Here is a 12,812-nt window from a genome sequence, read left to right as displayed (position 1 = left end):
GGATCCGATGTCCAAGATCTTATCCCAAAGAATCAGTAAGAATTCAGGGTCATCAGTGTTGGGGCCGTAACAGGAGACAAGGGTTATGGACTGAGCTGCCAGTCGGCCCCAGACGATACTATAGTGGCCTTGGGGATCTACTTGTGAGCCTATAGGGGTGTAAGAGAGATATTGTTTTATCAGAATGGCTGTCCCCCTGGCGTAAGAGGAGTATGAGGAAAAATAGGAGTAGGTTGCCCAGTGGGATGCGAACGAGACAGTGGCACTGGGACTGAGGTGTGCTTTTTGCAAGAATGCACAGTGAATGTTATGGCAGTCTAAATAGGAAAGGATATGTCGACGTATGCAGGGATTACCCAGGCCGCGAACATTCCAAGTTATAAATTTGTAAGCGGTGGGTCTGGGGTGGTCATCCACGTGGATGCTTTAGATATGTAATCTAGGGTATAGGCATTGATTATGATGGCTATGTCGTTGAGGTTTATCTCTACGTCATGATGCATTGGATAGTGGCATGAAAAAAACAATCCCCCTCTCTGCAACAGTGCAGATCAGGGTTCCCCCCCCCTCCCACATCAGCAGGCCAATCCTGCCGTGGCTCATTCCCCCCTGCCCCTCCCAATCCTCCCTTTGCGCCAGACTCCCAAATAAGGAAGGTGGCCTAACCGTTAACAAATATACATTAATATACATTACTTAGGGATCAACTGGTGGGTGATATCTAGAGGTCAACCAGTCTATCTACGTACAGGCGAGGGCGCTCGGGTAAGATTTTGCAGATTCATCTCGTCACAGTGTCTGTTATGATTCTTCGATTGGAGGATTCTGTCCGGGGGTTAGTGCGGTTCTGTTGTGTCGTCAAAAGTGGCATGAATGAGTTACTAGACAGAGCATGTAAAAATGGTTGAGCAATTAAGATACTAAACTGTGGTCTGCTCCGGACATTCTCAAGGAGGAGAGCGGAAGTTCCTGCAGGGCCCCAATGCTGACCCATGGCACGGTTTACTCAGGTATATTATGCAGGCGACCTCATGCAAGTACATATGCAGGGCTTACACACTTCACAGTTTGTCCTGAATGAGCCAAGCTAAGTGTACCTCCTCAATGTTAGTAACTCCATTGGGAGCCTAAGTCCATTCAAAGGGGCATAGTCCCAATCCTCCCCCTCTCAGGGGGTTCGCCTCCTGTGGAGTCATTCTTTGTCGTACGCATTTCCATTTCCTTGACATGTTGTGGATTTGTGAAGAAAGCTGTTTGTTTTGGTGCGTTACTCTGAGATGAGCAGGAAAAAGCATGGCATAGGGTAGGTTGGTGTAGTTTTTCTTTTACCTGAAGGAATTTTTGCCTTTTCTCTTGGACCGCCATAGTGAAGTTGGGGTAGATTGATATCTCCATCCCTTTGTGTCGGAGCTGACCTATTTCCCTAACAAGGCAAAGGGCAGTGTCCCAGTCCCGGTAGATAAGCATTATGGCTACTATGGGACGAGAAGTTGTTCCAAGAGCAGGTCGGTTCGTCAATGAGCGGTGCGCTCATTCAATAACAAGGACCGGAGAGAACACCTCTTTGCCAAAGAGCGATATTAGTAGATGTCTGTATAGTCTTCCATCTTACCTGTGACTGTTGATTATGCCACCCAGAGAATGCGTAGATTGTTTCTCCTCAAACGGGATTCTAAATCTTCGTTTTTGGCCGCTAACACTTTCAGGACATTTTCCATTTCAATCGTATGGCTTGTGGTAGCGTTAGAGGTCTCCTCCAGGTCAGATATTCTTCATTCCTCTTCAGTTAAGTGATCGTCATGTTTCTCCACTTTATGGGTTAGACCATCCAACCTAGTGTTCATGGAGTCCATTTTTGATTTGAGACTCAGATGGGCCAACTTATGTTGTGGGGTCATGGGCTGATATAGCAGGTCACAGACCCCTCAGGAATATGCACACCCCATGGGGCGCGCGTCCCCTGAAATGAGGGGCCATGTGGACAGCACCCCATTGTCTCCTTCTGGCACTTTGCAGGGATCCAAGGCAGAGCGAGGTCACAGATCTCAGTGAGGGCTCAGTTCAGCCCAAGGAGTATGTTGGAGGAATAATAGTAGAAGTACCCCATCAACTAATAGGACTTCACGCCTTGCTTGGCAGTCCCCAAGAGGGAGGCAGGGTTCCCAGCGGTATTTCGGGCGAGTCACAGCAGTCCCCCCGGACAGTGAAGATGACAAGCTCGCAGGAGGTCCGTCGCGGCTAAGTTGGGCCGGGTGCGGCAGCTTATGGGGGAAAGTCAGGTCTACACTACGGGTGCAGACCTCCGTGAGCAGGGCAGGCTATCCAGGTCCACCATCTAGAGGGGAGGAGCAGCGCCGGGGCGATGGGGATACACAGTTCTTTGTCATTGTGACCGCAGGCATTACAGCGGATGCCTGGGAGGACGCAAAGCCAAGGGGCTCACTCACCACCACCTCAAGGGTCTGCAGCGCCTGCGCCTCCACTCACTTTCATCTTCTTTAGGCAGTCTCGGCAGACCACGGCAGGGTAAAGGAAGGCCGCGAGGCAAGCTACAGTAGACGGAGTTGACAACCAGCAGCCCAGTCCCAGCTGAGTATTCGGCGGAGTTCAGTTAACAGGGGTATAGGCAGGTACGGGCACGGAGCGTCGAGTTCCCTCAGTGCTATACGTCACTTCACAACTTCACAACTTCACTGCTCACTGGCAGTTCGCCACCACCCTGTTTGTGTTCTCTGCCTAGAAGAGAACGATCGTGAACTACTCCGGTCCAGAGCGGCCGCCCACGCGGGGCATTCAGGCTGTAGCATTCAGCCAGAACCTTTTAACGGCTGACTAGGCGGGAGATGAGGAGGATATTCACCGGATAGAGATCTGAGCCGCAAGAGCCTCACGCAAGTGCAGCCATCTTGCTTGGCGCCCTCTAGCGCACCCGTCAATGAGATCCTTGATTATGACTCAAGCCCTGAAACTGCAGCATCGCTTTGATATCGCTTTGGCTGCACAACGCATCTTTGATGTGGATCCTCACAACTCCCTGCAATCCTGATTTAAGGTACTTTGTTCAGTGGGCCTAACTGAGTCTCTGTAGCTGGCTCGCGTTCTATTGTGGTTGACGTAAATTTGTGACTTTGTCCCAGACCGGCACAAGCGGATAGCCACAGTTGGCACATTGTGCTTGTTAAAGCAATTTTCAGTAAAATCTGATTGGCTTTTTGTCATTTTGGTCTTGGTTTATTCATTGAAAAACTACTTTATTATTCTAACTTTGTGCGGGATCATTTTTGTTTGTTGTTTTTCCTATATTACTATACGAAGTATTGCACAAATACTCTACACATTGTCTTTAAGTGAAGGCTGACTGCTCTGTGCCAAGCTACCATAGGGTTGACTCCAGGTTTATTTAGGGTTGACTTGTTCCTTATCCTGGCATGGGTCATGGTTGCTGATTGACCAGGGCTCACACCCCATTCAACCAACAACCCAATTTCTTACACATATTACCTTTAGATGCAAAATGAAGGTTATACATTTGAGACTGCAGGTGGAAAGTGTTCAGTTTAAGAAGGGTCTGAGCTACCTCTATATTTGTTGAGAGGTAACTGAGGACCACAGTGAACTTAGCTTGGATTTAAAGTGAGGGAGTGCTTAATCTAAGAAGGGTCCGAGCTGACTCAATGCTTTTTGAGACATGTGTGTGATCTTCTGAAGTGTGGCCTCTCACATTGAGTGGAGCAGCGCTCAGTCAAAGAAGGATCTGAGTTTTGTCTATGTTGAGAGGTGGGTAAGGTCAACAGTGTTGTGTACTCACAGACTTTGAGAGGAAGAGTGCTTAGTATGAGAAGTGTCTGAGCAGTGTTGAAATGTATTGAGAGACATATGAGAGCCCCAGCAATGTGACCTACATTGGGTGGGGAAGTGCTCAGTAAAACAAGGGTCTCATTTTAAAATGCATTCTGTTTGTAAATCATATCACCAGAATGATGAAGCCCTCTTTTTAAGTCTTACAAGTGCTCCAGGTATTACATAGCCCCCTTGGCAGAGTCAGAGGAGATTGTGTCAAGCCCATGTGATCAGGAGGAATTCCCTAGTAGGTTTGATGCCAATAACAGAGATGAGGATGAGACTGAGATTGATCTAGGTCTCATTGTGAGTCTTCTCTGGAGCCCTCATCTCAATTATTTTGGCTGTTTCTGGTGGACTAGCCTAGGGCCTAATGACGAGGTCTAGATTATTGTGGACAGCTCGATTGTGTTCAGTCTGTGGAAACTTTTCTTAAATATTTTGTTCAGTTCCCGATCTGACATCTAGGGTAGTGCATCCAATACTGAAGTCCTCATTTAAAATATGTGATTTATTCTGAATGGTGCAGTTATAGAAAGATAAAGTCATCTTTGGGGTATTGTAGAGAAAGGGTTCCAAAATTGTGAGTGTTTTGAGTCACGTTATGTATGGGAAAAGGTCAAATTCATCATCATCTGCTGTGTCACAGGGTTTATCCCTCAGCCCTACTCTGTTCAACGCTCACATGAACCCCAAGGCCAACATTGTCATAAACCATGGGCTGAACCTCATCTCCTACGCAGACGACACCCATCTCATCCACTCTCTATCCAAAGACTTATGCACCACGACCATCTGTGCATGACCAGCATCTCTGACTGGACGCAAAACAACTGATTAAAGCTTAACACAGACAATACAGAATCACTGATATTCAGAAACAACACCGCCCCATGAACCGGCTCTTGGTGGCCTGCTGAATTGAGACCCGTCTCCCACCCCAACGGACCGCGCTCGGAACCTTGGCATCATCTTGGACAGCAAAACTCACCATGAAGAACCAGATCAATGCAGGTTCCTCAGCCTGCTTCCTCACTCTGCACAAGCTGCTAACGATCTCCATGTGGCTCACAGTCTTCACCATAAGCACCATCACTCAAGCCCTCATCACCAGCTGCTTTGACTATGCCAATGCACTCTACACAGGAATTACCGTACACCTTCTAAAGAGACAGCAGACCATTCAGTACTCAGTGGCCAGACTTATCCTCGATATCCCCAGGCGAAGCCGCATCACCCTCAACTGAAGAAAATCCACTGGCTCTCTGTTCACAAGAGATACAAAGCCCTGCGCAAGCAAGGACCAGCAAACATCAACCAACTGGTAAACGTCCACAAACCCTCCAGACTCCTGCCCTCCATATCCCTCTTCCTTGCTTACACACCCAGCATCCACCAAAGCAACAGTGGAGGACAATTCTTCCCCAACCTCACCGCAAACTCCTGGAACAGCCTCTCCCTCCATCTCAGGACTTCACTCTCTCTCCAGCAGTTCAGAAGGGGGCTCTGGACCTGGCTATTTAAATGATGCCACCTCAGCAGCTTGTCTCTCACCGCCTGGGTACCTTCCTGAGTGATTAGCTGCAGTTTATACATACCATTTGACTGATTGATTGAAACAAAAGTATGTATAACTCGAAGCAAGTAGAAGCTGGTAAATACCAGCACTCAAACACTTAGATGTCACAGTGATAGCCGGCTTGGCTTTCAGGTGACAGAACACTTCCTTGGTTAGAGGTCTCTGAATAAGCAAGTGTGGGAGTTAGGTGATAAAAGAAACCCAGGATTAGGGGGCTCATTATCAGCTGGCTCAGGTAATAGAACACCCCTAGTGTCACAGGACACACCTGTAGCTGGCTGGGGAGCTCAGCCTATAGAATGCACCCTTTGTTAGAGGCCACACTTTTCCTGGCTGCAGGGGTCAGGTGGTAGGATTCCCTGAGGCTTCGATGACAGGTCACAGATAGAACACTGCAGAGGTTAGAGTCAGAGCATCTGTTGTTGTGTCACCAATGTCTTAGAGCACTGCGAATTAGAGCACAGAGGTTGCAGACTCAGTCGTTGTAGCCCAGGTGATAGAACACACTCAGGATTAGAGGCTGCTTAATTAGATCCTGGTTTGTGGTTACTGCCTGCTAGATAAGCCAGCTGTGGACAGGAGTGACATCAGAGTTTGTTATTGTAGAAAGTGCAGTAAATATATGCAGCTGCTCACAGAATTGGTGCAAGAGACAAATTCCATTTGATTTATGCTTTGGGAAATTGGAACAGCAGAGGGGAATGCAGATATTCTGGAGAACAAAAAGACTCAGGGGCATATTATCAAGAAAATAGCTAAAATTATCGCTGCTTTAGTGGGAGAAAATTGCCGCTAAAGTGGCGATAACAGGCTTGATAATATGCCGTAGAGAATTTCCATAGAAGCCCGTGTTCACACCAGAACATGCTCTCCTATGGGAACTCACAACGCATATTATCAAGCACATTATCGCCGCTTTAGCGGCAGTTTTCTCCCGCTAAAGCCGCGATCATTTTGCTTAGTTTCTTGATAATATGCCCCTCAGTCTGGTAACTAGAGGTTAAGATATGGCATTGGGTGCCTCCCAAGGGTTGTCAGAGTCTGTCTACCTCCTATGTTTCTCTATTCATTCATTCTGTGATACTGAGACCCTAAGGGGTCTTTGAGTACGTTTTTATTAATCCCTTGTACTTCTTCACAGGGACTTCATACATGACCAAGAGCTGTGCGTCATCCTGCACGGCGGGCACATACACTGTTCTAGGTGTGACAACTAAAACTACCTGCTGCAGCAGTGACCTGTGCAACGGCGGAGTGAGCAGTACAAACCAATGCAATGGAGCGAGCAGTGCGAAGCTCAGTTACACGCTGCTCTCCCTGGCAGCGGGCATCAGCGCCCTCATGGTCAGAGCTGTGCTTTGAGGTGAGAATCTTGGAACTGTTTACCTTTCACAGCCTCACATGAGCAACATGTGGGGCCCCTAAACCATGAGGTAACTGCAGAACCCTTGCGGGCCTTCAAATATGGGGGATTCCAGTAGTGGGTGGCTGAACCTTCTTGTCAATGTCCAAGGAGTGTAAGCTGCTTCTTCTCACATATGCCTTATTCCTTAGTGGATCATGTTTGTTATATCACAAAGTTACATGAAGTTAGGAGTTGAGCAGGTGGGGGCATGTGCCCATCTATAAAAGTTTGATTAAATTGCAATGAACTCAGCAATGTTATGTTCATCCTAAAATATAACAATGTCTCTGGGTTCTCTCCTCAAATGATTAAAGAGGTTCAATACCCTACTCTCTCAGAGCTTTCTTGCTCAAACAAATTTGCTGAAGAGACGCTAAGGGGCATATTTACGTCGTCTGGCGCATCTCTGCAAATCAGCAGGGTTTTTTTTATTTTTTTATTTTTTATTTTGCAGAGTTTTATATAGCGCGAACTAGAACCGAACCGAATCAGTTATCAGAGCGCTTTACATAGCACCAGTTACGTTACATGAGGACACACTTTCATTTTAGGCACGGGGAGATTAAGTGATTTGCCCAGAATCACAGGGGGTTTTTGGCGTCGTTACCGAGACTCGAACCAAGTTCCCCAGGTCCGAGGTCGAGCGCCTTAGCCGTTAGGCCAACCCCTCTCCCCTAATAAAGAGAAACATGTTTAAACAAACATATTGATTGTGGCATTTATCAATGGTCCTTTAACTTAACACAAAATTTAAACTGAACCCATTTTCCCACCAAAATAAACCTGCAACAGGGTGGGATGTTGTGCCATCCAACTAATTTGACTGTCAGTAATTAAGACACTTACTAGGGATGCGCCAGAACTGATGCGTCATGCAATTCCCTCCTTGCGCCACCACAGATGGTGCAAGGAAGGGCAGATGCGTGACGCATCATGTGGTGTTATGTTATGTTATGTTAACGGTTTTTATACCGCGCACAGCTGCCCCAGCAAAGGGGCGTCCTGGCGCCAAGAAAGGTACACACAACATCACAAAATTCAACAGAATCAGGGAGTTTTGTTAAAAAGAAAAGTTTTGATAACACGTCTGAACCGGGCTAAATCTTCCAGAGCACGGATTTCATTGGGAAGAGCGTTCCAAAGCTTAGCGGCTACTACTCGGAAGGAGCGGCCTCCAATCCTGCTCAGCAAAAAGCGTGGAACAACAGCCAAATTCTGACCCATCGATCTCAAAGAGCGAGAGGGGACATATGGGGTCAATAGGTTCATGAGAATAGGTGGGGCCGTGCCCTTCAACATTTTGAAAGCCAGGCAGAGCACCTTAAACTCAATCCGCCGAGCAACAGGCAACCAATGGAGCATTTGCAATGCTCTGGACGCTGAGCAACGTTTGGGCAACCCCAATATCGCTCTTGCGGCGGCATTCTGCACTCGTTGCAGTCGCAGAAGTTCTGCCTTATTCGTGCCTGCTAGCAGAGCGCTGGCATAATCTATCCTGGATAGTACAGAGGCCTGGACCACAAGCTGTCTAGTGGGGGCATCGAAGAATTTGAGCACCGGCCTGATACCCCTGATGATGCCAAAACAGGAGGCCGCCACCCTCTTAGTCTGGCAGGTAAAACTAAGTGTAGGGTCCAGCCAGACCCCGAGGTTTTTTAACTCCATAGCAGGAGAAGGGATCAGTCCTAGCTCGGGGGGCCACCAGTTGTCATTCCACCATCCAGGTTGCTTCCCAACCACCATCACCTCTGTCTTCTTTGTGTTCAATTGGAGACAGTTCTGACTCATCCAATTGGCCACAGCACGTAACCCCTCACAAAAGTTGAGGGCGTCCACGGCTGAGTCCCCACTTAATGTGACCGCCAGCTGCGTGTCGTCCGCATAGGACACCATTGTCAGGCCCCAGCGTTTGACTACCGTAGCCAGCGGTCTCACATATAGATTGAAAAGAGTGGGGCTCAAAGATGATCCCTGTGGGACCCCCAAGGTGAGCGGGTGAGAGGTGGATTTACCGGGTGGTATCGCAACCTGAAAAGATCTATTAGAAAGGAAGGAGCGGAACCACCCTAGAGCCAGACCCCTGACCCCAGCTTCCTCTAACCGCCGCAACAGGATTTCGTGGGACACCGTATCAAAGGCGGCACTCAGATCTAACAGCAGGAGTGCCGCTGTTCGTCCGGTGTCCATCACGGAGCGCAGATGTTCCACCATGTATAACAAGGCAGTCTCCGTGCTGTGGCCTGCACGAAATCCATTTTGCGTGGGATCCAAGATGTTAGCTTTGGCAAGATGGTCGGCCAGGATCCCATTCACGTGGGCTTCGGTGACTTTAGCAGCCCACGGAAGCAGTGAGATGGGGCGATAGTTCTCGGGTTTTATAGGATCTAGGTTAGGCTTCTTTAGGATGGGTGTAACTACCGCTTGCTTCTACTTGGTGGGCACAGTCCCTGAGACCAGTGACATGTTAATAAGGGCCAACAAGGGTGAGCGACAAGTGGCCTGCATGTTTTTGAACAGGGCCGGTTTGAGGGGGTCTGCAGGGGAGCCAGATTTAATTTTTAGGCTCAATAAATCAAACCCCTCCTCAGATAGGGGGGCCAGCATATCCAAGGTCATATCATTAACCTTTGGACAATCAATTGAGTCCGAGCGGTGCAAAGTAGTTGGAAAGGTGCGATAAATTGTTTGCACCTTTTGAACAAAGAACGAGGCCAGACTCTCGCAATGAGAGTCTGTGCAAATTTCTGCTGCAGAAGCCCTCTTAGTTGTAAGGTCCTTTAGGACCTTGAAGATTAATTTAGAGGGGTTAGGGCTGTTCCGAAACTCCTGCGCATAATATGCGGCACGTGTTCGACAGACCGCTCTATGATAAGCCTTGGATAGAATAAGGTAACAGGTTTTGAGCGCGGGGTCATAGGCTTTCCTCCATCGCCTTTCTGCTTGCCTACACAAGGTCTCATCATACCACGGGCTATGGGCCTTAGTCCGGCACTTGGAGCGTACCAGGGGAATAAGAGAGTCCAAGGCCGTGCCAATCCAGTTGCAGAATGAGTCATACCCACAATCAGCATCGGAGAGAAGAGGTAAGGGGGTCTTTTCTAGTAGAAGGTAGAAGTCTTCTGGTTTTAATTTACTCCACTGGTGGGAAAGAGAGGTTTTATTCTGTGCCACGAAAAGAGGATGCACTTTACACTGCAGGGCCTCCACCACGAGTGTAGAGACTCCATCATGGCGGCGGGGCCTCCACCACGAGTGCAGAGTCTCCCCCATGACTGCGAGGCCTCTGCCACAAGTGCAGATACTCCACCACGACTGAGGGGCCTCCACCACGAGTGTAGAGATTCCCTCACTACTGCAGGCCCTCCACCAGAATGACAGTGAATAGCGCACAACTGCGGGGCCACCACCATGAGTGCAGAGACTCTCTCACGACTGCGAGGCCTCTGCTACAAGTTGAGACACTCCCCCACGACTGCGAGGCCTCCACCATGAGTGCAGTGACTACTGCACAACTGTGGGGCCTTCACCACAAGTGCAGAGACTCCCTTGTGACTGTGGGGCCTCCACCACGAGTGCAGCGACTCATTCGTGACTGCGGGCCTTCACCACGAGTGTGGAGATTTAATCACAACTGCTGTGCCTCCACTATGATTTTGAAAACTCCCTCATGACTGTGGTGCCTCCACCACAACTGCACAGACTCCCTCACGACTGCGGGCCTAAAGCAAAAAAGCAGTGACTACTTCTTGACTGCAGGGCTTCCACCACAAGTGCAGAGACTCAATCATGACTGCAGGGCCTCCACCACAAGTGCAGAGACTCCCTCATGATTGCTGGGCCCCCACAATGAGTGTGGAGGCTCCCTCAAAACTGCGAGACCTCCATAACGAATGCGGGGGCAATTCGTGAATCAGGCCCTCTATATTCTGATGAAGAGTTGGTGAGTGATGGGCTGGTAGTTGGCGAGGTCATCAGGATCTAGCGTAGAGTTTTCAGAAGTATGAGGATCTGGCCTGTCTTGAGAACTTCTGAGAAATATTCCTTCTAGCCTTTATATAGTGAGTACTGGTGAGTCTCAGCACTATGAATCCATGAAACTGCAGTAACACAGCTGTTATTATATCACAGTCCAAATAGATATTTTGAAAAAATCAGCATTAAGTTTCATTTCAACTATTTGAAATATGACCATAAGTTCTTACTTTCTTTTTCTCTTAGGTTAAATGCAGCAAATAAAATGGGACTGAGCAACTTAACTAACAAAGAAGAGGCATTGATTGATCTCAGAATGAAGACCCCATTCTATACTTTGAATATAAAATGTATATGCTGGCTACCTCACCCACTCAACTGAATACGAAAACAGACTTCCCCTCACCTTCTTCTTGTGCTATAAATGAAAGCATTCATGTCTTCTAATTCTGTAATTGTTTAATAAATATAAAGACTTCTCAAGCTGTGTGGTGGTTATTCAACTTCAAAGTCAGTGGAACTACACCATGAGGTCCAGTCCTGCTCCTTCTGTGACAGTTCTGGATGTATGAGTGCAGTTTTGATTTCAGCAAATGCACTCTGTGTGATTTTGGAAAAAGTACTATTCAAAGTGTGGTTACTCTGTTGTGCAAATAGTCATGACTGTTTATATAGCTCACACCAAAGACTGAATTGTGACTAGCCAAAAGTGTTTATTTGGCCACATTCGAGGTACTCAATTGAATAGGCACTAGAAGGTTGAAAGGTTGAGTCAATCCTGCTGGGACTGAGGCTGTGATCTACAGCTCTCCTTTTTTGGTAATCTAAACTGGAGAACAATATCCCAGTGATTTCTTCTCCTGAATACTCTCTTTAAAAAAGGAGGTTCCAAACTCATGTTGCTCACCCGCGTAGCTAGGGGGTGCGGGGGGGCGGTCCGGCCCAGGTGTCACCATTTTTGAGGCAGCCGCGGCTGTGGCACTGGAGGCTCGTTGCGGCCGCGGCCGCCTTTATAATTTATTTGGGAACGAACACACTCAGTGTGTGTAGTGTCCTGCTGGACACGGTCTAGTTGTCCTAATGATGTCATCCACACTTTACACCCACCCACCACTGGTGTCACGAGTCACGTGACCCAGTTAATAAAGGGGGCCGGGCGCTCGTGCTCGTGGCCAGTTACTGCACATCACTACTGTGTGTCTGCGTCAGTCATTGCCATCCTGTGGGCCTGAGGCCCAACACTACAGTGTGTTCGCTCCCAAATAAATTATAAAGGCGGCCACGGCCGCAACGGGCCTCCAGTGCTGCAGCCGCCACCCGAGGAGTTTAAAAGTGTAAAGCCGCGAACCAGCCTGCACTCCTTATGACCTGCGTTGTTTGAGGGTGCGCAGCTTTCCACCGTGGTCGCATCGCCATGACGTGTCGTGGGCGGTGGCGGCGGCTGGGGCGGGCACGCAGTGATTAGATTTGGCGGGGCCGGGAGCGGAGGCCTGGGAAGGAGCGGGCAGTATAAATGGCGCCGAAGCAGGAGCCCAGGCCCAAATTTACCGAAGGTAAATGGCATTTCGTCTGATTACTTGCACATCACCTTAACAGAAGAGCACTTCAGCACCAGGGTTGGTGGGCTAATAAATTACTTTGCCTATGTTTCCCCTTTCTATTCTTTATCCTTGTTTATTTTTTTTGTCATTCATCTGATCCGTTTAATTTTGGTCTTTTCGTTACAATGATTCAAAGCCAGTCTTATATTTTGTTTGCACCAATAAGCATCATTTTCCATCTTATGTGCATTAGATTTATCACTGCTTGAGTTGAGAAGGGAGCGTGTTTTGTGTTTCAGCAAGATTCAGCAGATTCAGAGGGGTGGGTGACTGAGTCTGTGGCTCATCCATGATAGCTGCCAAGGTTTCAGATTGCTATGTGTGGCACTTTCACAATTTCATTGTAATTATGAGTGACATTTCAACGTCTAGAAGTCACACTTTCTCAGGGGCAAAAATTAAAATCCCTCATGTA

General features: G+C 48.2%; 1 protein-coding gene across 2 annotated transcripts in view; it reads left to right on the top strand.

Moving 5' to 3' along the window:
* The window catches only part of LOC144826919 (secreted Ly-6/uPAR-related protein 1-like), a 200,170-nt gene extending 188,906 nt beyond the window's left edge, over window positions 1-11,264 (top strand). For both annotated transcript variants that reach the window (XM_078685377.1, XM_078685376.1), the window contains exons 3-4: window positions 6,561-6,782; window positions 11,043-11,264. In XM_078685377.1, coding sequence (XP_078541503.1) covers window positions 6,561-6,781 — 221 coding nt within the window. In that variant the 3' untranslated portion in view covers window position 6,782; window positions 11,043-11,264. The remainder of the gene's footprint in view (window positions 1-6,560; window positions 6,783-11,042) is intronic.
* Window positions 11,265-12,812: the final 1,548 nt, after the last annotated feature.

Source organism: Lissotriton helveticus, chromosome 4_1, assembly GCF_964261635.1.
Source record: "Lissotriton helveticus chromosome 4_1, aLisHel1.1, whole genome shotgun sequence".
Classification (NCBI taxonomy): domain Eukaryota; kingdom Metazoa; phylum Chordata; class Amphibia; order Caudata; family Salamandridae; genus Lissotriton; species Lissotriton helveticus.
This window is presented reverse-complemented; position numbering and strand designations above follow the sequence as displayed.